Raw genomic sequence first — 26,866 nt, 5'->3', positions numbered from 1 at the left:
CTTCACCATATTCTCGACAAGTGGGCGAATGCATGTGTGGCGTACACCAAGAGGACAGTACAGGCCTGTAAGCTTGGCCCCTACTGTGAGGGGGTCTGGTGGCCCTGTTGTGCTGTGGGAGCATTTTCCCAGCCTCACATTGGCTTTCTTGACTTTAATTGGCACAACTTTGGCCCTCATGTTGACAAATGCCAATAACAGAATCCAAAGGCAATCAAAGCCTAGAATCAAGACTGGATACTGAAAGCTCTCTTACACCCGTGCTAAAGAAACAACTGAACACACCTGACTAATCAGAAATATTTGTCCTTAACATTATGGTGCCCTGCAATTGGGGTCTATGTATAAAAAAGTGCTGAAATGTCTACATGGTGAAACCACCATGTTTGAAAATACCCTTTAATAAAAGCTGAGAATCTTCACTTTAATAGCATATTAATTGTTTGACTACAAAACTAAAATTGTGGAGTAGAGCCAAATCAAGAAAAAAATCTTTGTCCCAAACATTATGGAGCTCAATGTATGTTTTATTCCTTTTTTTTTCTTTTTTGTTTTTACTGCAATGTGTTTTCAGGGAAATAGCATCAAAGTACAAAGGTGATTAAGTCATTGAAAAAATCAGACCAGGGTGGGTAGTTAGTCATGAACTCCAGAAACCAGCATACATGCAGATCCCCCTGAACCAAATACAACCCCCACCCCCAACAATTTTACTGCCACTTCTGTAAGATAATTACATGATACGACTTGACAGCAAACTCTATACACACGCAGAGGATAAAATACATATATTGATGAAATCCTCATTTGGCCAATTCCAAGTTCAAAGTTAATGACAACAAAAATAATGGATCTTGCAGTCAAAGCAGAGTCAAAGTCATGTATGCGGTCCCTTTAAGATGGAACCAGCCTCCCGGAAATCGTATGTAAGGAACATGCAGGAAGTTGCGAGGGAAAGGGCCCTGCCGATACAAGCGTAGTGCACCTATTAGCGCTCTAATAATAACAAGAGATTGTACTTGACGTTTACATGGAGGGTCGCTTCTGACATGCAGTGTCCATGGAAGCCCTGGAGGAGAAGCCAGTAATCTACACAATGGAAAACAAACCGATTGTGACATGTGAGTGTTTTATTTAATTAACGTTAAAGGTTTTGCGGTTGTTTAGCAACAAGCTAGCTTGCTATTCTTGGCATTTGCCGACTTGGAGCAGTGCAGCGGACGCTACAGCCCAGCTAGCTAGCAGGCATTATAGCATGCGAAGTGAAATCTAGTCAGCTTGCAAGCTAGCTGGGCATAAATGAACGGACACCAGATGAATGTGGCGAGGTCGGGGCAAAATGGGCTAGGCTGTGTAACTAACGTTAACTGCACATGACCCGGGTCAGCAATATCGTAGTAAACCCATGTTCTGAATATAGCGATCTTAACGGTTATACTTAGCTACGTACATATCTGAGGCTCTGGATCCTTACTGGTCCCGCAGGCAGATTCGGGGTCTTGCAGCTGCAGCTGTCATGCAAGGATGCAATTCGCCCGAGGTGCCAAAAAACCGAGCGGCCTTTGCTGACTGTTGTACGTCAGGCATTACTCAGAATACTCCCGTACAATGCGAATGGTACACCGGCATCTATATTTGTGAATATGATAGTTTTGCTGATGATCCGTACTCTTTCTCATTTTCATAAAGTAAAGCTACCTAGCCTATCTGGTTTCTTTTTTCATTTGTATGTAAATTAATAATAAGGCCGTTTCAAACAGGTTAGACAACATCGAGTTAAACCGAATTATCCATGGCTCAGCATAATACTTCCTTAATTCTAAATAAAGTAACTGAAAGGCAGACGACTCACTGACCATATGCACCAACCAGGCATGCCTGAGTTCGATTCGACAGACTATCACTGGCGGACTATTCATGCGTAATTCTGTTTTCACGTTTAGCTGACTTTGTGCTCGGAAGCGAGGAGTCCCTCGCGGTTGGCACGTGAGTTTTTACAGTAGGACCACCTGACTACATAGGCGTGTCGCTATACCCTTTTTAGGTTCGTATTAAAACTTGTTGGCTTTAATATTTTGGCGACTTGAATGTTGTTCAAATGGATCCAGTTTTCAAAGTAGCAGTTAGAATTAAACATATAAGTTAAACTAATTCTTCAGAAAACAACCAACATGAGTCTCTTTCCTTGCTGCAGTACTTTCACCTCACGAATCTAGTATAATTTGACCATGTTTAAGTTTCCTCTCAAGGCACTCCCCTCGGTCAGTATCGACTGTCAGTAACTTATACGTAATTATTAGTGTTGTGTTATCGGGTTTATGATAATCATTTAAAAAATCATTTATAAATCCCGTACTACACGTGACTCAACTGCGTCTTTTGCACTTGTAAAAGCGTCAGCTGTGCTTAAGCACGATCTGTCATTTTTATTTTCTCCCACGTTCAGTAGGTAGATTGAAATCGACTCCCCTTTGATTCTCGCCATCTGAGCCAGAGAGATGAGTCTTCTGACTGGTTCCCTCCGTCTTCCATTACTGTCATAACCACCTACTGGCGCTTAGTGTTTTCCGAGAGCGACAGCTCGCACAGCGCAGTCTTTTCCAAAAAATTCCGCCTGGGCACCTAAGTTTTGCAACTGGGCACCTGTGGTTTCGCGCAACGAACGCGAACAAGATCGTCTACACAACTTGCTGAAAAACGACTCAGCTGCGTGAAGTTAAAGGAAAACGCAGGATAAATGATACAGGTATATAACCCAGGTTTCCAGTCAGAAAATAACAGTTCCTCGGTCGCTTAGAGCTTCAGTATACGATTGGCCTTCAGCCTCCGTTATAATAACCCATAACCCGTTTATTATTATTATTATTTCGTAATGGTCCTATGGTAAAATTGTTACACTATTAGCTATATGAGCTTTGGCAATATGTATGTAGAATATGTCAGTAAAGCATTAAAAAAAACTGATGTTGAACTGTGAAGGACATACAGAGAGAACCCATCTGTGCGGAATGTGTACTGTGTATGGTTCTGACACACACACACACACACTGTCAGGCTTGTCTTTTTGTCCTTATTCTGGGAGTGGGATCCGGTAATACAGACCTGTGAGGGTGACGGAGCCTGACTCCCCTGCCTGTCTGTACTTCTCTCTCTCTCAGGTGCTGGGGACCAAGCACTGTTCACATCTCTGTACAACCCACTGGCACAGCAGCTGCCCCGGGAACCCATGGAGTGGAGGAGGTGAGTGACCGCATGGCATGCTGGGAAACAGTCATGCACAGTACAGTGCACAGTTCCAAAAACACAGAGGCTGCGTCCAAAATCACAATCTACACATTACATACGCTATCATTCAGCGCATTTAGTATGTGAGTAAAAAGTACATTGGCTTTTTAGGCATACTACGTCATCATAGAGAAGCTCCACTTCCGTTCAGCACTTTGTTTGTTGATGATGGTGTGAGACAGGTGTGCAATATTTTGCACGACACCACCCTGTGTCATTATTGGTTGATGTGTGGTTGCTTGGGTCATGAACTATTGCAATGCATTGTGGGATACTCATGCCAAAGTAGTGTGCAGTGTTTGCATGCTATGATATTTCATTGAATGTAGTATGACACCCTGGTATTTTTTACATAATATTTCATTCATACTATTGTTTCGGACATGCTAAAATTTGTAGTATGTAGTACATAGTATGTAATTTCGGGCTCAGCCAGAGTATACTTCCCCCTAGGGTCCAGTAATATTGTGATTTTTTTTCAGTATAAAAATATTCAATATCAAAATATTTGTGGAAAATATCTCAAAATATTTAATGGTGAACCACATCATGTGAGTGTACATACTGTAAATAAAAACTACATGGCTCTGTAGCAGTTTACTTTGTTATTATTTTACTTTCGTGTTCCTCCTTCCACTTTCCAGGTATCAGAAATGTTACAAAACAGTACTGTGACATAACATTCGATAATACAGGGTGGTCCTGACTTGCAGAATGAATTTCAGACATTTTGTGCACTTGACTGATGATGGGACATACCCTCTGATATCCTCAGAGGTGAAACACACCCTCCTGGTGGTCTATAAAATACTTTGGTTCTGTCAGTCGTACACTCTGGTTAAGCTGTGCATTGTTGTATATTACTGTACATGTGATTGTTTTATACTGACCACAGGAATGGAAGAACAATAATGAGTACCTGCCAATCATCACTGAGCCAGTTGTATTTTAGTGTCGCTGAAGTAAAATCTAGTCTCTTGGGTAAATTGTCCTAGTGTTTATGAGTGGGGGGCTATGTGGGTATAAAATAAGCGATAGAAAAACAGGCCATGTTGTAGGAATATAGTGTACTATTAATGTATATATTAGTGTTGTATAATATTTATGCTGTATTCAATATAATCAATATTTCAATATGAATGAAATTTTCAATATTAATATGAGATTCATTTAGAAAAATATCAGTATATTGAAATATTGCTGGACCCTGCTCCTCCCCACCTTATTCATATTAAGAAATATAATCTGTGTTCTTTATTTGTAATTCTTTGAATAGTTTATCTTTAAACATTTTAAAATCAATTGTAATTTGCTCAGCAATGATCAAATAAACTTTGCATAGATCACCTTTTGTACAAGGAAGCCGACAATGCAAAGTACTTCACAATGTAAACAACGGACAATACTTCAAGAATGGGGGTAAAATGCATATATAATCAAATAAGTGATTTAAAAACACAGACAAAGAGGGTAAAATAACCAATAGTTGCATAAAACAGGTTTAAAAAAGTGTGCTTTTAAAATTATTATTTGTGTCAAACTGATTGATATCAGTGCTTTTGGGGTTAAGCTTTCAAATAAACGACTTTGGTAAGTGAAAAAAATAGGCGTAATCCCAAACCACAGTGGGTTCGCTTAGTCTGCTGAACAGCCCCATTGTGGTTGATGCAACTTTAGCATTTATTTGCTTTGCTTCCTGTGCTAACAGGTTTGCAACAATATTGCACTCTTGGTATAGAAATACAGCTTTGAGACTATGATGTCAAATGAAACCTGTTTGTGTGTTTACATAGCCTGGAGCATTGCTTTCTCCTGCCAGAAGTTTTTAAATATCAGGAGACAAGCACAGATCTGAGAAACAACTTTCCCTTTTATGTTTTGTGTGCCTGTGTGTGTGTGTGTGTGTGTGTGTGTGTGTGTGTGTGTGCGCGTATCCATCTGTGTCTATGTCTGTGTCTATGTGTCTGTCTGTTTGTCTGTCTGTTAGTGGTCAGCCTGTGTGAGTATGGGTATGTATGTGTTTGTATGTCTGGTAATGTTTTCAAATAATTATCTCTGTGTGTGGGTATGTTTTTGCTTATGCGTGTGTGTGTGTGTGGGGGGGGGGGGGGGGTCGCGGTGGTGGGGGGTGCATTGTTCTCCCTACACAGAGGTGCTGAGTATTGCTTTCGCTTGCCCTCATTAGGTCTTATGGACGTGCACCAAAGATGATTCACCTGGAGGCCAACTTTGTCCAGTTCAAAGAAGATCTGCTTCCCAAAGAAGGGAACAAAGCCCTCCTCACATTCCCTTTCTTACACATTTACTGGACCGACTGCTGTGTGAGTACTGAATCAAACCTGCATGAGCACTAAATCGCTCTACTGCTGTGTGAGTTCTGAATCAAACCTGCATGAGCCCTAAATCACTCTACTGCTGTGTGAGTACTGAATCAAACCTGCATGAGCAGTAAATCGCTCTACTGCTGTGTGAGTACTGAATCAAACCTGCATGAGCACTAAATCGCTCTACTGCTGTGTGAGTTCTGAATCAAACCTGCATGAGCACTAAATCGCTCTACTGCTGTGTGAGTTCTGAATCAAACCTGCATGAGCACTAAATCGCTCTACTGCTGTGTGAGTACTGAATCAAACCTGCATGAGCACTAAATCGCTCTACTGCTGTGTGAGTACTGAATCAAACCTGCATGAGCACTAAATCACTCTACTGCTGTGTGAGTTCTGAATCAAACCTGCATGAGCACTAAATCACTCTACTGCTGTGTGAGTACTGAATCAAACCGGCATGAGCACTAAATCGCTCTACTGCTGTGTGAGGTCTGAATCAAACCTGCATGAGCAATAAACCACTCTACTGCTGTGTGAGTACTGAATCAAACCTGCATGAGCACTAAATCGCTCTACTGCTGTGTGAGTACTGAATCAAACCTGCATGAGCACTAAATCGCTCTACTGCTGTGTGAGTACTGAATCAAACCTGCATGAGCACTAAATCGCTCTACTGCTGTGTGAGTACTGAATCAAACCTGCATGAGCACTAAATCGCTCTACTGCTGTGTGAGTTCTGAATCAAACCTGCATGAGCACTAAATCACTCTACTGCTGTGTGAGGTCTGAATCAAACCTGCATGAGCACTAAATCACTCTACTGCTGTGTGAGTTCTGAATCAAACCTGCATGAGCACTAAATCACTCTACTGCTGTGTGAGTACTGAATCAAACCTGCATGAGCACTAAATCGCTCTACTGCATTGTAAGTACTGAATCGTTATTCTTCGTAAGTATTGGTTCAGTTTTTCGGATGTTTGAGGATTGCTTCCTCCTTCTGGTGCTTGTATACACAATCTAACTGTTGCTGTTTCAGTACGGAATCGTTCTGTTGTTGAATGAGCAATGAATCCATCAGTAGGTGTTGAAATGTGAGAAATCTCTGACCACCGGCCAGCCTATTGCACTGTGCATTGAGACTATATTTTCTGCTCACCAGTCTGTAGAAGTCCCCGGTGAGCTGAACGGCTCTTTGATAAATCATTCTGTAAAGAGAAGCTGTCAGCAGGATATATTGGGGGGTTTAAGCTGTTACGGGACTCTGGATCTGTAGAGATGGGGTGCATTTGAGGAGTATATCAACATTGGTTTTTCTTTCACTCAGTTCAGAGACGAATGCTGTTCCAAGCCATTCCGTACATATGTGTATGGTCTGAGATGTTCTGTCTTTTTGTCATCCTCATGAGAAGTTTTATCTGCCTGACTGCGTTCCAAAAGTATATGTATATATAAATGTCAGTTTTGTTGTGTGTAAATGTGTGTAAGTGTTTATAAGTGTGTGTACATGAGTGTATGTATGTGTGGAAGCTGAAGTTTTTGGGAGGACTGACAGGGTCTTAACTTCAGTGTTGTGTGCACATAACAGTGACACATAAGGCTTCAGTGGCATTGCGCCTGCAGGGGAATGGTGTGCACAAGGCCTCATTGTCAGAGTTAGCGCTGTACCCCCCCACGGAGGTGTACAGGGCCTGAGCGCTCAAAGCCCGTAGTAAGAGAGTCCACATTAATGTCAGTGCCACGCCCGCGCACAGAGCACTCGGCTGTGCCGGTCGCTGGTATCGGCGTCGCGTTTACGGTGCCGATGTCGCTCCTGTCCCCAGGACACCGAGGCATACAAGGCTTCGGTGAAGGAGGACATGGCGCGGTGGCAGGGCCTGCTGCGGCTCCACGGCTCGGCCGACTGGCTCATCGTCGTGGTGGAGAGCGACGGCAAAAAGAAGAACAAGACCAACATCCTGCCGCGCACCTCCATCGTGGACAAGATCCGCAACGACTTCTGCAACAAGCAGAGCGACAGGTACGCCAACAGGGCGACAGGTATGCTAACAGGGCTACAGGTATGCTAACAGGGCGGCGGGTACGCTAACAGGCCCACGGGTATGCTAACAGGGCGGCGGCTACGCTAGCTGGGCGATGGGTACACTAGAGCGTCAAACGGGTACTCTAGCTGAGCAGCAGACACGGTCGTAGAGAGACATGTAGGCTAGCCGGGCACCAAAGAACACTGTCGCATTAACAGGTTTGCTAACAGATTGAGAACCCAAACCCCCCCTCCCATCGTGGCTACGTCTGATTCCGGCCTGTAATAATGATGCCATTTGTGTTTTTTTTTGCCCTGGCCTTTCTCTCGCCCCCAGGTGCGTGGTTCTGTCGGACCCGCTGAAGGACTCGTCCCGGGCGCAGGAGTCCTGGAGCGCGTTCCTGACCAAGCTGCGCACGCTGCTGCTCATGTCCTTCACCAAGAACCTGGGCCGCTTCGAGGACGACATGCGCACGCTGCGGGAGAAGCGCACCGAGCCCGGCTGGAGCTTCTGCGACTACTTCATGGTGCAGGCAAGCTGTCAATCACCCTTCTGGCTGGTCCCCGTGGCCACGCCTCTCATCGGCTGACGGTCAGTCCAGTTATTCTCTCTCTGAGGCCACGCCTGTCTGATGGGCCTGCCTGGACAGACTGTCCAGTTTTCTAATCGGCAGTCTGTCATTCCAAGAGCTGAAGATGTCACATTTTGAGTGTGTTGTGCATGTTCGTATGTACGTTTGTGTGTGGATAATTATGAGACCATATATGTGTGTGAGTTTGCATGTTCCAGTGTTGTGTTAGGAGGAGCTGCCCTGTGTGTGTGTTTGTGTGTGTGTGGTGTGTGTGTAATGTTTCTCTGTTCCTCTGGCAGGAAGAGCTGGCGTTTGTATTTGAGATGCTGCAGCAGTTTGAAGATGCCTTGGTTCAGTATGATGAGCTGGACGCCCTCTTCACGCAGTACGTCCTCAACTTTGGGGCTGGAGGTAATGTAATTCTGTCCTCTCCTCTCTGTAGTGTGGGGCTGGATGTAGGGCACTTCTGACCGCTTCTCTCTGTAGTGTGGGGCTGGATGTAGGGCACTTCTGACCGCTTCTCTCTGTAGTGTGGGGCTGGATGTAGGGCACTTCTGTTCTCTCTGTAGTGCAGGGCTGGATGTAGGGAACTTCTGACCGCTTCTCTCTGTAGTGTGGGGCTGGATGTAGGGCACTTCTGTTCTCTTTGTAGTGTGGGGCTGGATGTAGGGCACTTCTGTTCTCTCTGTAGTGCAGGGCTGGATGTAGGGAACTTCTGTTCTCTCCTCTTTGTGGTGCAGGGCTGGATGTAGGGCACTTCTGTTCTCTCTGTAGTGTAGAGCTGGATGTAGGGCACTTCTGTTCTCTCTGTAGTGTGGGGCTGGATGTAAGGCACTTCTGTTCTCTCTGTAGTGTAGAGATGGATGTAGGGCACTTCTGTTCTCTCTGTAGTGGGTAAGGGGTAATAAATATTTTAAAAAATTATGTGAGAGGGAGACTCCCTCACACAGAAAGCCCTGGTTTTCATTCACTGTTTATGCCTTAACATAGGCTATTTTTAAATACAAGTATTCGTTATTTTATTTGTTAACAGTGCGTGCATATAAAAGTGATTGAGAGCTTAAAATCAGGGGTTTCCGGTCTTATCCCTGAAGACCTGTTGCAGGTGTGGGCTTTTGGTACAGTCCAGCAAGGAATCAACCAGTCACTGACCTTGATTTGTTGAGTTAGATGTTTTACTGCTGGTCCTGCACCCACTATACCCCTATCAAACCGGACACCCCTGGCATAAATCATTGGCTGTGAGTTTTAAAGCAGTCTGTTGTAGGGTCCACCCCTGGCATAAATCATTGGCTGTGAGTTTTAAAGCAGTCAGTGGTAGGCTCCACATCACATTTATTTACATCACATTTATTTGGCAGACGCGTTTATTCAGTACCCCATACAATAAGTACATACTGAAGGTCGTTGGAACAACTACAAAACACAGGTCCAATAAGGTACAATACTCATTATGTAACAGTTATCCATAATATGAACACATTACTGTAAGTCCTGTTCACTCAGTAAGCATAGGCTAGGTCAGAAAGGTATGGTAAGTCAAACTAGGAGGCATAATGATGTTCTATAACATCAAGATAACAATGCAGTTGAAATATAAACGCTGGATGGAGATACAAGTGTAACATGAAAGTGCTACAGGAACAAATTAGTAGGAGTGAAGTGATAAGAGCGATCCTAGATTGGGAGTGTCCTGCGGAGTAGTGATAGTTAGTCCAGGTACAGTCTGAAGAGATGCGTCTTCTGACTACGGCGGAAGATGGGCAATGACCGAGTGGTTCATTGAGGAATGGGGAGTTTGTTCCACCACTGGCCAAGGTGGAGAAGCTTTGTGGTAGGGATGAGTGAGAACCATTCACGCGGATGGCAGAGAGTGCAAGTCGCCCTGCTGCAGCACAGCGGAGTGGTTGAGCTGGTGTGTAGGGTTGACATTAGGGCTCCACCCCTGGCATAAATCATTGGCTGTAAGTTTTAAAGCGGTCTATGGTAGGGTCACCCCTGATATAAATCATTGGCTGTAAGTTTTAAAGCGGTCTATGGTAGGGTCACCCCTGATATAAATCATTGGCTGTAAGTTTTAAAGCGGTCTGTGGTAGGGTCACCCCTGGCATAAATCATTGGCCGTAAGTTTTACAGCGGTCTGTGGTAGCGTCTAACCGTGCGCTCGCCGGCTGCGTTTGTGTCTGCGCAGACGGGGCTAACTGGCTGGGCTCGTTCTGCGCGCCGGTGCGCAGCTGGAACGGGCTGGTGCTGCGCAGGCCCATAGACATGGAGAAGAGGGAGCAGATCCAGAGGGGGCAGGCCAGCCTGCTGGATCTGCGCAGCTACCTGTTCTCCCGCCAGTGCACGCTGCTCGTCTTCCTGCAGAGGCCCTGGGAGGTGACGCAGCGCGCCCTGGAGCTGCTGCACAACTGCGTGCAGGAGCTGCGCCTGCTGGAGGTGCGGACCCCCCCCGTCCCCGCAACCCACTCACCCGCACACCCATGCGGCGATGCACCGCTCCTCAGAAAGTCTCTGCCTCCATCTGATCTCTCTCTCTCTCACTCTCCCTTTCTTTCTCTTTCTCTTTCTCTTTCTTTCTCTTTCACTCTCTAATTCAGTTGTAACCAACCCTGTTCCCTGAGATTTACTGTTCTGCTGGTTTTCATTTCAACCATAATTTGGCACACCTGATTCTACTGATTAGAAGCTATACAATATCTCTGGCTGTTGAATGAGGTGTGCTTTGTTAGGACTGGAGTGAAAACCTGCTGGATGTAGATCTCCAGGCACAGGGTTGGTTATCACTGCTCTAATTCAGAGTCAAGATGCTTTTTAATACATTTTTTTTTCCTTTGAGCCATGTGTGCTTGTGCTTGAGTCAGTCCAGGTGCAGGAAAGAAGATTATGAGGTCAAATGTATTGCTGAAGAGTGATGTGATATTGATGTGAAACCCAGAGTGCTGGTGAAATGAGTCCATCTGCTATCCAGTCGGGCGGGTGAGTGGCGTACGCGTCACTGAGCCCAGGCTAAGGGCTGTGTCGTTGCAGGTCTCCGTGCTGCAGGGGGCGCTAGACTGCTGGGTGTTCCTCAGCTGCCTGGAAGTGCTGCAGAGGATCGAGGGGTGTTGCGACCGAGCGCAGCTGGAAGCCAACTGCTCCCACACCGTGGGCCTATGGGCCTACTCCTCTGAGAAGGTACTCCGCTACGCTGCTAATATGCTACTGCTACACTATTCCATCACTATTCACTGCTCCCACACCGTGGGCCTATGGGCCTACTCCTCAGGGAAGATACTGCACTGCTACAGCCCTCCATCAAAACCCTTTCGCTGCTCACTTTCAATGTTCCCAGGCCATGAGGCTCTTTTTTTGCTTGGTAGAATTGGTTGATGTAATTTTAATTTCTGAATGTGCTTTTGTATGTACAAGATTTTTTAAAAAATGAATTCAAATTCTGTCTCTCACTTTCTCTCTCTCTTGTTCTCTCTCTCTCAGCTGAAGTCTCTGGGCTCTCTGTGTGGTCTGATGTCAGAGAACGGACCTAACTCTGAGGACCTGAACAGAACTGTGGACCTGCTCGCTGGACTGGGATCTGAGAGACCCGAAACAGGTGATGAGGGGGAAGAGTGAAAGGGAGGCAGGGATAGAGGGAGTGAGAGAGCGAATGAGAGGGGGGGAGGGAAATGAAGAGATGGGGAGCAGGAGTGTGAGGGAATGAGAGAGAGAAAGAAGAGGGTGGTAGAGGGAGGGGGATATCAGGCTTAAGCAGAACATGTGATTTGTCTTCAGGGTTTGTCTCTGAGTGGTTGTTGTCTATGTGTGTGAGAGTGATTGCTAGAGAAGAAAAATAATGTCTGATCTCTTCTGCTTTCTTCTGTGTGTCACAGCCAGTAGCCTGCAGAGCCCCTACAAAAAACTCAAAGAAGCCTTATCTTCGGTAGAAGCTTTTGAAAAACACTATCTGGTGAGAGCTAAACCAGACAGGCCTGCGCTTTAACATCATGCAATTTACTTAACGTGTTCACCTGATGAGTTGGCTCATTCTACCTCTATTCCACTGTAGAGCTGGAACCGCTGACTCAGTAAACCCTTATTCCACTGTTGAGCTGGAACCACTGACTCAATAAACCCTTATTCCTCTGTTGAGCTGGAACCACTGACTCAATAAACCCTTATTCCTCTGTAGTGCTGGAACCACTGACTCAATAAACCCTTATTCCGCCGTAGAGCTGGAACCACTGACTCGGTAAACCGTTATTCCGCCGTAGAGCTGGAACCACTGACTCAGTAAACCCTTATTCCACTGTTGAGCTGGAACCACTGACTCAATAAACCCTTATTCCGCCGTAGAGCTGGAACCACTGGCTCAGTAAACCCTTATTCCACTGTTGAGCTGGAACCACTGACTCAATAAACCCTTATTCCACTGTTGAGCTGGAACCACTGACTCAGTAAACCCTTATTCCTCTGTAGTGCTGGAACCACTGACTCAATAAACCCTTATTCCACTGTAGAGCTGGAACCACTGGCTCATTATACTCCTTTTCCAAATGTCAAATCCACAGAGATTGGCCATTGATTCATTTGAAAGTCAACTGGTTTTAAAGAAGGTAGACTCTGTAACCCTGGGCTTTATGTCAACTGGTTTTAAAGAAGGTAGACTCTGTAACCCTGGGCTTTATGTAACACCCAGTGACCTCCCTCTCCCCCCCCCCCCCCCTTTAACATCATGTAATTTACTTGTAACGTGTTCACCTGATGAGTTGGCTCATTCTACCTCTATTCTACTGTAGAGCTGGAACCGCTGACTCAGTAAACCCTTATTCCACTGTTGAGCTGGAACCACTGACTCAATAAACCCTTATTCCACTGTAGAGCTGGAACCACTGACTCAATAAACCCTTATTCCACTGTTGAGCTGGAACCACTGACTCAGTAAACCCTTATTCCTCTGTAGAGCTGGAACCACTGACTCAATAAACCCTTATTCCACTGTAGAGCTGGAACCACTGACTCAATAAACCCTTATTCCACTGTAGAGCTGGAACCACTGGCTCATTATACTCCTTTTCCAAATGTCAAATCCACAGAGATTGGCCATTGATTCATTTGAAAGTCAACTGGTTTTAAAGAAGGTAGACTCTGTAACCCTGGGCTTTGTGTAACACCCAGTGACCTCCCTCTCCCCACCACCCCCCCCAGGACCTGACTCACGCTGCCATGGAGATGTACAGGGCGATTGGCAGGATGCGCTCGGCCCGGCTGGTGGGGAAGAGCCTGGCTGAGTTCTACATGTAAGCGAGAGATTCCTCAGAGAGGCCACGTTCGCGCGCGCGTGTGCGTGCTTGTCGCGCTCGCCATACCAGCGTCTGGCCAGGGTGTCATGTTGACTGCCCCGAGGTTACTCAGGGACACCGCGCGGTCAGCGCTGCGGTAACCCTATTTAACCCCGTCGTCTCGGAGACCGAAGTACTAGCGCACACCGCCTGGTCCGTGTAACATGTATCAATCAACCTGCATTACATCACTGAGCTTATTTTTTACTCCTTTGTTTAATATATGGCACTAAACAGTGTTGTTATGCTACAGAACTCGTGCAATCATGTCTGAAACTTTCGGTGAGTTTAATGTATTATCCCAATTGGAGTAGCCTGCTGTTCTCAAGCTGGGAGTTGAATAGAGACATCTGATTGGTGAGAGAGTGCAGCTCCTGTTTTACTGGATTTGTTCCGTCAGAGTAGTGCTGATACAGAAGAATGTGTGATTACGTGTGTCTGCTCTGACTGAGTCAGTGGAGATTGTCGCGACTACATCTTGAGTACTTGATGGCTTTTATGTGCGTACGTGCATGCATGCATATGTGTGAATTTTGTGCCCAAGTAAGTTTACTTGACGGGGAATGTTAGTCGAGTGCGTGCCTGTGTGTGCGCAGACAGCAGGGGTGCCTCCTCATGGCTCTGTGTCTCTCTGCAGGAGAAAGGGCGACCCCCGGAGGGCGGAGGGCTTCCTGCAGGACGCTCTGAGCTCCTACGTGTCAGAGGGCTGGTCTCTGCCCATCACCCACACCAGGAAGCAGGTCGCTGAGTGCCAAAAACTGCTGAGCCACACAGAGGAGTATCCTTCCCCACTCCTCTCTTTCTACCTTATCCCTCCTTCCACACTCCTGTCATTCTACCCTATCCCTCCTTCCACACTCCTGTCATTCTACCCTATCCCTCCTTCCACACTCCTGTCATTCTACCCTATCCCTCCTTCCACACTCCTGTCATTCTACCCTATCCCTCCTTCCACACTCCTCTCTTTCTACCCCATCCCTCCTTCCACACTCCTCTCTTTCTACCCTATCCCTCCATCCACACTCCTTTCTTTCTACTCTATGCCTCCATTTACATTCTCTTACTTATTTCCCTTCCACTGTTTTCTTCCCTCATCCCACTTTTCAGTGTGTGTGTATGTGTGTGTGTGTGTGCGCACTTCATCTCCTGGTAGGTGTATTATTAATAACAAAACCAGCCAAGGGGAACTGTGTAAGAGGAGTTTGGTAGGGTGGGAATGTCAGTTTCCTTGACAGCCTGCACCAGATACCTTCAGACGAGTGCCTTGCTAGCTGGCGATGCCAACCTGACAGACAAGGAGCGGGAACATTTCTGCCAGGAGATCCTGACCTATGCCAACCACACCTCCGATAGCCAAGGTGAGAGACAGCTTTGTGCCTCACTCAGACTGTAGGGCCACTGGGTCACTCAGACTGTAGGGCCGCTGGGTCACTCAGACTGTAGGGCCACTGGGTCACTCAGACTGTAGGGCCACTGGGTCACTCAGACTGTAGGGCCCCTGGGTCACTCAGACTGGGCAGTTGCTCTGGGTGAGTGTGTCTGCCAGACAGATGTAGTTGTAACTTAAAGCAATGCTCCTCTCTTGCAGCTCAGAAAGTGGTGTTGAGTATGAGCGCGTTTGCGCAGCTGCGGCAGCTGCAGTTCTCCCCGGCAGCGGCGGTGGTGCACGTGGGCGCCGCCCTGCAGCTGGAGCTGCGCCTGCACAGCCTGATGCCCGTCGCCGTGCGGCTGGAGCAGCTGGCCGCCAGCGTGCACTTCAGCCTGGAGAAGGGCGGGGCTGGGGGCGGGGCGCAGCGCCAGGCGGGGGCGGTGCAGTTCCCCCGGGAGAGTCCCCCAGGAGCGCAGCCCCGCCCCCAGCCCCCCGCCCTGGAGCTGCACGAGATGCATGACCGCAGTCCCTCGGACAACGGCCTCAACTCCGCGGGCGTGGTCTGCAAGAACGTGCACCTGCTGCTGCGCAGGCGGGGCAGCTCCGCCTCCCTGGACCCGCCCGGGCACGTCGGCGTCGCCGTGGACGACGGGGCCCAGCTGCTGAAGACCAGCGAGGTGGTGCTGTCACCTGGCAACAACAGCATCCTCTTCACTGCCCCTGTAAGCTAGCTACTGCTACTTTATACAGTAGTACTGTAATAAACAGGTGACTTCACACAAAGCTACCCTATGTATGCACTTTTTAGTATGGTCTTCGTAGGACCATCATGGCACTTCAGGAAATTCTCATCACATGACTGATTTTACGCATTTATCAAACACGTAGACCAGGGCTGCCCAACCCTCCTCCTGGAGATCTACCTTCCTGTTGGTTTTCATTCCAACCGTAATTTGGCTCACCTGATACTGCTAATAAGCGGCTCAATGAGATCTCAAGCTGTTTGAAGACGAGTGCTTTGATAGGGTTGGAGTAAATACCTACAGGACGGCAGATTTCCAGGAAGGGGTGGGGCAGCCATGACGTAGGCCTTATTCTCTTGAGAAGGCAAGAGCAGGAAACACTGGTCCAAATTATGTGAATGAAAATTTGGAATGGTAGTAAATACCTTTGCAGACTCCTGCCTTTGTTTTTATATCTGCTGGCTCACCTCTGTGTGCGGTCATGTTACGTGCAGTTATGTAACAGCCCGGTCCCATGTGGAGTAAGAACCTAAAACCTCCCGGTGTAGGGTTCAGACCTTTACTGTGCACGTTTTCCCTGATGAATCTTTCCTGATTAGTCTGGACATACTTTGAGTCCATAACAATGCCTCTGGGACCACTGACACTTTACTTTATTAATGAACATTCTCTCCTGCTGTTGCCTGCCAAGAAATGAATAAGCTCTTGATGTGCTTGAGTACTTATGACAATCCCAAGATATGTCGGGTCAGAAGAAGTATTTCCTCATTAATCGGGGAGAAAGAGTCTGTCTCCGCGGTAACATTGTGGGGTTCTGCGACCCCGCCCCCTCCCTCTCCCGCAGAGTGGAGAGCCGGGCACCTACACGCTGCGGCAGCTGTGCGCCACGGTGGGACGGGTGCAGTTCGTCCTGCCCCACATCTGCCCCGTGGTGCGGTACGAGGTGTACTCCCAGGAGCCCCAGCTTAGGATCGAGCCCCTCGCAGGTCTGTCTGTTCGCCTTCCTCACTGCCGGTCCACTCACCCCATGAGCCAATCTCCTGTTCGCCTTACAGAAAAAGACAGAACTTGTAAAGGGAAATGGAGAATAAAGCTGTGATACGTGTACACCCTCCTCACTGCTTGTATCCTTCATTCCCATTTGACCTTTATTCTGTGACCTTTGCTCCCATGTGACCTTGTCCTGGAATGTTTTCCCACGTGTGACCTTTGTACTGTGACCTTTTCCCAGAGTGCCCTTTATCCTCATGTGGCCTTCACCCTGATTTCGTTTCCTAGACAACCTGCTGGCAGGTCTCCCGCAGAGGGTGAAGTTCACCGTGGTCACCGGTCACTACAGCATTAAGAAGGGCGATGCGCTGCAGCTGAGTAACATGGATGCCATGCCCATCTTGCCCTCCACCACCTGCTCTGCCGAAATTCTCTCCAGCACTGGAGGTCAGTATATGGATCACACTTATGGTCAGGAGTCAATACATGAGTTAGACTGGTGGTTAGGGGTCTGTACATGGTTTAGGCTGATGGTTAGGGGTCTGTACATGGTTTAGGCTGGTGATTAGTGGTCTGTACATGGTTTAGGCTGGTGGTTAGTGGTCTGTACATGGTTTAGGTTGGTGGTTAGTGGTCTGTACATGGTTTAGGTTGGTGGTTAGGGGTCTGTATATGGTTTAGGCTGGTGGTTAGGGGTCTGTACATGATTTAGGCTGGTGATTAGTGGTCTGTACATGGTTTAGGCTGGTGGTTAGTGATCTGTACATGGTTTAGGCTGGTGGTTAGGGGTCTGTACATGGTTTAGGCTGGTGGTTAGTGGTCTGTACATGGTTTAGGCTGGTGGTTAGGGGTCTGTACATGGTGTAGGCTGGTGGTTAGTCTGTAGTAGCCTTTGAGATTAAACCTATCAAATCCAGAAATGTGAGTATTTAAACTTGAGTCCAGAGCTTAAAGGTGAATCCATTCAGTATATGTTATTATGATGTCATTTTGACGTGGACCATGTAGTCTTTACTGTATTTGTCGAGTGAATTTTATTAAACTTTGTTTACTTTTTTGTAACCTATTATCATTTTTACTATTTTAATTCATTTTTTAAATCTTTATGTGAAGTATGATTTTTGTGAAATCTTGACTTGATTATGTAATTATCTTTCAACATCCTGTTTTTGTTCATTGTATTATTATTTATTAATCCTTGTTTCCGTCTCCTTTCCTGTTGTGCATTATTTTTAAAGGCTTGTGAAGCACTTTGTAACTTTGTTTTGAAAGGTGCTATATAAATAAAGATTATTATTATTAAAGATTATTGAACACTGTAGAATCTTCAGAAAAACATCTGAAGTAGGTTTTAGAGTAGGGTCAATGTACAGGCCGATCTAACTCCCAGACAATGGCAAAGACAGCAACAGGAAGCAGTGGTATTCACATACTCTTATTGCAGGTCCATCAACCAGTCTTATTCGCTCCATCTCTACTTTTATTCTTTCTCTTTCTCTCCTCCCTCCCACTCTCTCTTTCACTCACTCACTCACTCACTCACTCACTCACTCACTCACTCACTCACTCACTCTCTCTCCCTCTCTTTCACTCACTTACTCTCTCTCTCTCTCTCTCTCTCTCTCTCTCTCTCTCTCTCTCCCTCCCTCCCTCCCTCTCTCTGTGCTGTAGAGCGTGTGGGAGAGAGTGTCCTCTCTGTGCAGTCCTCTGAGAGAGTGACCAGTATATCGCTGCCTCTCGCCCCCCCCTACCACACCGTCCAGTTCCAGCTGGAGGCTCTGTGCCGCATCCCGCCGACGCCGCCGCGGCCCGAGAGCCAGCGGCTCACCAACGGCGAGCTCCAGCACTGGGCCAAGAGCCGCAAGCGGGCCGACAGCGGCGTGGCTGCCGTCGACCTGAAGGTGCGTGTGACACAACTCTGGCGCTATAGATACAGGAAACATCAACGTGTCATCATTGGGTGTCATTGGAAGATTTGAATGACTGGATTCTTTTGTTTGTCAGGCCAATAAAACACTTTATTGAATTGAACAGGAAAAAAAGGTGGAGAGAGAGAGGTCAAGCTGATATGTATTTCACACATACAGTACACACATGGGTACGTTGACAGAAACATGCACACACAGACGCATGCAGTCCTATACTGACATATAGACAGAAGTCTGACTCCGCCCCACAATTATTTCCTGTTTTTTTCCCTCAGGTGGCACATCAGTGCTCTGTAATACTCTGTATAAATTGTCTCCAGCAATGTAATGTAAATATCCTGAATAATGTATTGTATAGCTAAAGTAGCTTCAGTAATGTATTGTATAGTTAAAGTACTCATATTATTGCTGTGTATAGTTAGTGTACTTAAGCAATGCGTTCTATAGTTGGGGTGCTCTTCTCTATCCGCAGATGTCCATCGACTGCCCCTGGTCTATATACTCCACTCTCATAGTCCTGACGTTTCACATCCCCTTTAAATCCAAACACTCCCTGCTCTCAGTGGGGAAGAGGCAAGTTTATTTTTATTTTCATTATTATTTGCAAATGTGATGACGTAAAGCAAACATTTAAATGGCTTAGAAGTACAAGAAAACAGGATGTGCTGGTGAGGTAAAAGAAACCCCATATATAACCTCACCGTTTAAAGATTAATTACATGATATAATGACATAATCAAATCGATAAATTTAAGGGTAAACAAATGAGCATTAAAAAATGTATACATATACATTAAGCTTCATAATATTTGAAACAAAGCCTTATTTTTTCTTGAGTTGGCTCTTTACTCCAAAATTTCAGTACAGAAGCAATTGAACACACTTGACTAATCACCTGTGAGGCCTTTTGTGCCAAACATTGTGGAGCCCTGAAATGGGGGCGTATTGTAGAAAAACTGCTGTTATTTCTGCATGTTGATACTAAAATATATGAAGATACCCTTTCATAGAAACGGAGAATTAGCACTGTTGTCACATGAATTGCTTGATTGCAAATCTAAAATTATGGAGTACAGAGCCAAATCAAGATTAAAAAAACCAATATGGCTTTGTCCCAAACATTATGGAGCTCACTGTATATACACACACACACACTGTTATTAACTGACCTTTGACCTCTGCCAATGTGGCCCACAGGAAGTACATCCAGGTATGTGTGCAGAATGTGTCTGACATGGACTTCCACCTGGTGGAGCAGAGCCTGACAGAGAGGGAGGGGACCTCTCTAGAGCTGCAGTCTCTCAATGCCAAAACGCAGCAGGTAAACTGCACCGCTCATCACTCCTGCTCTCGCTTATTTACGCTGCTCACTGCTGTACATGCCCCCAGGTACCTGTTACATGAATATATATGAACTCATTCTCTGTACGTCTGTTCACACCTGTTCTGATGTGGCATTGCGTGATGTGATGTTGGGAGTGTGATATGCTGTTGGGAGTGTTATGTGATGTAGGGTGTGTGACATGGGTGATGTGATGTAGGGTATGTGATGTGGGTGATGTAGGGAGAGTTTAATGTGGATGATGTGATGTGGTGATGTGATGTAGGGAGTGTGATGTGGATGATGTGATGTGGGTGATGTGATGCTGGGAATGTGATGTGATATGATGTATGGAGTGTGATGTGATGTAGGGAATGTGACGTGGGTGATGTACCGTTTTGTCTCTCTGCAGCTGCTGCACAGTAAGCAGTCCCTCTTCTGTGTGTGGGAGGTGAAGTGGGTCTCGGACCCCCCGCTCTGTCTCCAGTGCGTTTTCTCCGTCAGCTTCTCTCCAGCCGCCGCCGCCGAGGGCTCCAGCTACAAACCGTACCGCCACGAGTTCCTGCTGGAGGACGTTTCTGTGAGCGCCTGCCTGCCTCTCTGGCCCTTACGTTTATTTAACTGTGATTATTATGTCACTATTTATTTTAATTACAGTTACCCTTATCCAGAGCTTAGACGGCCTGTCCCACACTGCTACTTCACAGCTATATGGTGACAGCCATACTGACAGCGGAAATGCACTGTGTTCTCCTGTGGTCATGCCCCTCTCTCCCACAGACTCTGTACAGCTTGAGAACAGAGATCATGCCAGCTCCTGAGGCGCAGGACTGTCACACCGGCGCCCTCTGTGTGCTGGAGGTGTGCATCACACGCCTAGCGGAGCTGTGCGAGGCTGAGAAGGAGGACGCGGGGCTGACGGAGAGTGATGGCCTCTACACCGCCAAACTCCTGTATGAGGGTGAGTCTGAGAGACTCTGTACTGCCAAACTCCTGTATGAGGGTGAGTCAGAGCCTCTATACCGCCAGACTCCTGTATGCGGGTGAGTCTGAGAGCCTCTACACCGCCAAACTCCTGTATGAGGGTGAGTCAGAGCCTCTACACCGCCAAACTCCTGTATGAGGGTGAGTCTGAGAGCCTCTATATCTCCAAACTCCTGTATGAGGGTGAGTCTGAGAGCCTCTACACCACCAGACTCCTGTATGCGGGTGAGTCTGAGAGCCTCTACACCGCCAAACTCCTGTATGAGGGTGAGTCAGAGCCTCTATACCGCCAAACTCCTGTATGAGGGTGAGTCAGAGCCTCTACACCGCCAAACTCCTGTATGAGGGTGAGTCTAAGAGCCTTTATACCACCAAACTCCTGTATGAGGGTGAGTCAGAGCCTCTACACCGCCAAACTCCTGTATGAGGGTGAGTCAGAGCCTCTACACCGCCAAACTCCTGTATGAGGGTGAGTCTGAGAGACTCTGTACCGCCAAACTCCTGTATGAGGGTGAGTCTGAGAGACTCTGTACCGCCAAACTCCTGTATGAGGGTGAGTCAGAGCCTCTACACCGCCAAACTCCTGTATGAGGGTGAGTCAGAGCCTCTACACCGCCAAACTCCTGTATGGAGGTGAGTCAGAGCCTCTACACCGCCAAACTCCTGTATGAGGGTGAGTCAGAGCCTCTACACCGCCAAACTCCTGTATGAGGGTGAGTCAGAGCCTCTATACCGCCAGACTCCTGTATGAGGGTGAGTCTGAGAGCCTCTATACCGCCAAACTCCTGTATGAGGGTGAGTCTGAGAGCCTCTATATCTCCAAACTCCTGTATGAGGGTGAGTCAGAGAGCCTCTATACCGCCAAACTCCTGTATGAGGGTGAGTCTGAGAGCCTCTATACCGCCAAACTCCTGTATGAGGGTGAGTCAGAGCCTCTACACCACCAATCTCCTGTATGAGGGTGAGTCTGAGAGCCTCTACACCGCCAAACTCCTGTATGAGGGTGAGTCAGAGCCTCTACACCGCCAAACTCCTGTATGAGGGTGAGTCAGAGCCTCTACACCGCCAAACTCCTGTATGAGGGTGAGTCAGAGCCTCTACACCGCCAAACTCCTGTATGAGGGTGAGTCAGAGCCTCTACACCGCCAAACTCCTGTATGAGGGTGAGTCAGAGCCTCTACACCGCCAAACTCCTGTATGAGGGTGAGTCAGAGCCTCTACACCGCCAAACTCCTGTATGAGGGTGAGTCAGAGCCTCTACACCGCCAAACTCCTGTATGAGGGTGAGTCAGAGCCTCTACACCGCCAAACTCCTGTATGAGGGTGAGTCAGAGCCTCTACACCGCCAAACTCCTGTATGAGGGTGAGTCAGAGCCTCTACACCGCCAAACTCCTGTATGAGGGTGAGTCTGAGAGCCTCTACACCGCCAAACTCTTGTATGAGGGTGAGTCAGAGCCTCTACACCGCCAAACTCTTGTATGAGGGTGAGTCAGAGCCTCTACACCGCCAAACTCCTGTATGAGGGTGAGTCAGAGCCTCTATACCGCCAAACTCCTGTATGAGGGTGAGTCAGAGCCTCTACACCGCCAAACTCCTGTATGAGGGTGAGTCAGAGCCTCTACACCGCCAAACTCCTGTATGAGGGTGAGTCAGAGCCTCTATACCGCCAAACTCCTGTATGAGGGTGAGTCAGAGCCTCTATACCACCAAACTCCTGTATGAGGGTGAGTCAGAGCCTCTACACCGCCAAACTCCTGTATGAGGGTGAGTCAGAGCCTCTACACCGCCAAACTCCTGTATGAGGGTGAGTCAGAGCCTCTACACCGCCAAACTCCTGTGTGAGGGAGATAATGGCAGTAATCGGGCAATGTGTGGGTATGCAGTTGTGCGTTCTCTCTGTAGCTGTAGACAACAGCAGTAACTGGACAGTGTGAATGAATGAATGAATGAATGAATGAATTTTATTATTGTGTCATGCATCACACCGATGCCCAGCCCACATGACACCAACATTTTGCATAACAGATCTAGAGTAAATCCTAAACCTATTAAAATGCTACAAACACATATCTGATACACGTGCCCTGTACAAAACCGTGTGTGTGTGTAACCATGCGTTCTCTCTGTAGTTGTAGATAACAGCAGTAACTGAGCGATGTGTGCGTGTGCGTGTGTGTCTGTGTGTGTGTGTGTGTAACCATGCGTTCTCTCTGTAGTTGTAGATAACAGCAGTAACTGGGCGGTGTGTGCGTGTGTGTGTGTGTCTTTGTGTGTTTGTGTGTAACCATGCGTTCTCTCTGTAGTTGTAGATAACAGCAGTAACTGGGCGGTGTGTGGTAAGAGCTCTGGGCTGGTTTCTATGCCTGTGGCTGCCAGTGCCACACACAGGGTGCAGATGGAGGTGATGCCCCTGTTTGCCGGGAACTTGCCGTTCCCCAACATCAAGCTGTTCAAGTACCTTCCGCACTACGCCCCGCCCATTATCCAGACTGACACAGGTGAGACCCTCCCACCCCTGACCAGGACACAACGCTGACTTCAGGTTGTTTTCCCAATTACAATCTCAGCACTGACTCAAACTGCCTCTGCACATAATAGACAATGTCAGCAACACTGACCTGCTTACTGCACACACAACACAATCTCAGCTCTAAATACAGCTTATGCTTTGGGTTATAGGCAATGTCAGCTAACATGGACATAACTTAAGAGCAAATAACTATACAGAAATAACACATCTATACTACTAATGCTTATAATACTAATTGGTTAGGAGCAGTGCTTGTATCTGTCTCTGCAGGTGCAGACTAAATTCCTAGGTTGGAAATGAGCACACTTTTAGTTCCCATAACACTTACTTTTTATAAAATGGATACTGAGATAAAATCTATTTCTATGTGTATTTTTATTCATAAGAACTATTAGCCTGTGGATCATACACATTAACAGTTTGCTCGTTTTTATTTTTAATGATTTTTTTCCCTTCTACTCTCTGTTTGAAATGCATAATCATATTCACCAGTCACACTCATTACTGCAACCTCTGCTATCAGTTTGTGCCCTCTGCTCCAAAACACAGTTTTTCACCCTGCAGTTGCAAAAAATGAGTTTGCATAGACATGATTTGTAGATCCAAAGACAGGGTTTTTTTACTGTCTCAAAATGAGGTAGAAGCGGTACTTTAATTAGGATCACATGATCAAATTTACCACACCCTGTTAGTAATGTGAATTATACACATTGTGCTGATTGTGATACAGCCTCACATCGGAGTAATGCCGCCTTTGCAGTTACAAACGATAGAGTGGAATTTATTGTTTTTCCGTGCCGACACCGGTCAGAATTCTGTGGAGGCGGCACAAAATTCGACCGAGGGGGCCGCCTCTAGTTTCCCAAACGCATGAAAAACCCTGCAAGAGTCTCTGTTTTATACGTACATTTATTTGGGGGGTATTTTGAATTTCGTAACCAATCACGTCGTACCGTTGCCCCCTGCTCACAGACGGCTGTTTGGAGAAAGACAGCGTCTCCCTGCTGGACGACCAGGCGGCGGACACGGCCAGCATCCGCAGCCGGGGCAGCGTGCACTCCCTGGGGGGCGGCGAGCCGGTGCGCGGCCCCCCCCTGCCCCGCCTGGAGCCCTTCGGCGTCGGCCAGGTGTTCAACGCCAGCCGGGGGCGGCAGGTGCTGGTCCTGCCGGGAAAGGACGATCACGTGCTGGAGGTCAATGTCACATGACCCCCATGAGTCGCACGACCCTCCCCCCCCCCCCGGGCCATAGTGCCGGGCGGGCGTGGCATGGCATGCCTCTTGACTCTGGACTGATGGGCAAGCCCCGCCCCACCACACTGCAGATATTGCTGGAGCCTGAGACCCCATCCTATTTCATGCAGTTCTTTTTCTTCTTTTTGTTTTTTGGTTCATGCGGTTTGTTTATTCTCCTCTCCTCCTCCAGACTGCAGAGCCTGCTGCGCACTGGTTCTCTCCCCTCTCTGTGGGCGGAGTTTTGACTATCTCCTTCCCTGATTGGCCTCTCTCTCCCGTCTGTGTGGGTGGATTAAGGACTGTATCGCCCTCTCTGTTTGGCTCCCTCTTAGCCTGAGCATCTCTTACCTGTCCCAGAATGCACTGCTGCTGCATCATCCGACCCCCCACACCACCCCTCCTTGGTATCGTTGAACCCCATCACTAGTCTCACTCAGAACTCCATCACCCCACATGATCTAAGAAATGCACATGCAAAGACTATCAAATCCAGTGCAGATGTGTGTATGTGTACGTGCTATGGAGATGAGACCGGATGCTTGTCTGTGAGCCCTACATACTGGTGCCAGTAATATTGGGGCCAGTGGTATTATGGGAAATGTAGTTCCCGTCAGTACTAGTGTTGGAGTGCCTATGTGCCCTCCCCTGCTGACTGTAGATAAAGCGCCCCCTCTGGCCACTGTACATACTGTTACATGCATAGATGCTATAATAGAAAGAATCACTGTACTGCCTGTATATGTTTCACCAACAGAACAGTTTGATTAAAGAAATTATTTAAAAAATAAATTCTGCACTTCAGAAGTGAGAGTCTCTCTGTGGAAATTCTCAGGAGCAACTGTCTTTTCCAGCCTGCCAGTAAACAAGTATTTCAGAATGTATTTTTATATTCAAATAGTTCCCTCATTTCATGATTTTCAGTTGAATGTTTGTAAATGTGGAAGTCCCTGACTAGATTTCACCTGTAGATACAGTTAATGTAGCAGGGGAGAGGTTGTCTCTTTGTGTCTCTCTGTCTGCCTGTCATTTGTCTGTCTGTCTGTTTGTCTGTCTGTCATTTTCCTGCCTGTCTGTCTGTCTGTGATAACTGGGGGAATTGGTGTATTGTAAATGAATGATGTAGAGTGTAGCTTAGTGATGAAGGAGTGCATGTGTGTTTAGTTTAGTATATTTGTGAGTGAGTGGGTTGAATAATGTAGTGTATTTATGAGGTTGTGGGTATTGTAGTGTGGTGGATGGGTGGTATAGTGTTGTATATGTATGAAAAAGCTTGTGATAGTTTGGAATTGGGTTGAATTGGGTCTTGAATGAAACTGGGTTGTGTAGTGCAGAGGCTGTGAAACGAAGTCATATCTGCAATGTGTTTTCCTGTGTTTGTCAATATCCATTAACCCCAGACCAGTGTGGGCCTTTTCCGTCTATGTCTGTGACCACACCCCTGGTTTCAATCAAAGTGTTGTCAATCACAAGCCCCTCCCACTCAAATTAGTTGTAGCCTACACAATCCTCCGAGGTGAGAGGGTGTTATTCAGTCTTTGTCTCACTGCAGTCACATCTCATTCATGGGCCTTCTCACAAGTATTTCTAATATCTGAGTAAGAATGGACACACCCAGAAGCTATGTCCTTCTGTGTTCCTTTTCCATTAAATGGGAAGTTGACTATGAATTTGTACTTTAAAATGTGGTCTTAAACACTAATATTTGTTGTTTTTTTATACTGAGCTGAAACTTGTGACTGTTTTTGGAGGCTAATCATGAGCTTGTGGCTGCATTCAGCACAGAGGCAAGCATTCTGTTCTGTTTATTTATAACATTTATTTTCTTATTGAATGATGGAATTCATGATCTTGGTTGGCTGGAAAGGATAGGTGCCTGTGTGACATTTACACAAAAAAACATGAGGAGTTCCCCATTCCCCCCTTTATTTTGGGTGAGGAAGGGGGGGGGGGCTATTAAGGTTACCATTTTGTCACATTTTTTATTTATTCCATTCGATGCCAAGCACCTCAGATTGTATTCATATTGTGTAATTATTTAAAAAAAATGTATTGTATGCATTATAAAGTTTAAAATATACCTATGTTTTAAATTGGTGTGTGCGTGTCTTCTTTATCTTGTATTTCCTGTGGTGCAAATTACAAGTGATAGACCTGTGTATCTTCGGAATATTAAAACTAGCGTTTGCGGTTGGTACTCCTTGCCGCTAGAGGGTACAATAGTTCGACCGGTACCTTTTTTTCAG

General features: G+C 46.9%; 1 protein-coding gene across 5 annotated transcripts; it reads left to right on the top strand.

The window, feature by feature from the left end:
• The first annotated feature begins 982 nt into the window (after positions 1-982).
• On the top strand, positions 983-26,713 carry LOC135250926 (trafficking protein particle complex subunit 10-like). 5 transcript variants are annotated; one of them, XM_064327763.1, is made up of 23 exons: positions 983-1,121; positions 3,159-3,240; positions 5,471-5,606; positions 7,433-7,629; positions 7,970-8,165; positions 8,504-8,615; positions 10,396-10,643; positions 11,235-11,381; positions 11,682-11,796; positions 12,074-12,150; positions 13,389-13,480; positions 14,160-14,300; positions 14,768-14,880; positions 15,111-15,613; positions 16,479-16,620; positions 16,913-17,071; positions 18,296-18,525; positions 19,025-19,125; positions 19,750-19,873; positions 20,286-20,453; positions 20,654-20,834; positions 23,162-23,356; positions 24,361-26,713. In XM_064327763.1, exons 1-23 carry the CDS (start codon positions 1,061-1,063, stop codon positions 24,594-24,596), a joined length of 3,756 nt encoding a protein of 1,251 aa, XP_064183833.1. In that variant the 5' UTR covers positions 983-1,060; the 3' UTR covers positions 24,597-26,713. The 5 variants fall into 5 exon arrangements, with proteins under 5 accessions (XP_064183833.1, XP_064183834.1, XP_064183835.1 ...); XM_064327764.1 differs by having other exon boundaries at positions 19,025-19,129; positions 19,754-19,873; XM_064327765.1 differs by lacking the exon at positions 24,361-26,713 and having other exon boundaries at positions 23,162-24,318.
• Positions 26,714-26,866: the final 153 nt, after the last annotated feature.

The sequence above is a fragment of the Anguilla rostrata genome, chromosome 3 (assembly GCF_018555375.3).
Source record: "Anguilla rostrata isolate EN2019 chromosome 3, ASM1855537v3, whole genome shotgun sequence".
NCBI classification, from domain to species: Eukaryota; Metazoa; Chordata; class Actinopteri; order Anguilliformes; family Anguillidae; genus Anguilla; species Anguilla rostrata.
Note: the sequence above shows the minus strand (reverse complement) of the source record. Positions and strands in the feature narration are given on the sequence as shown.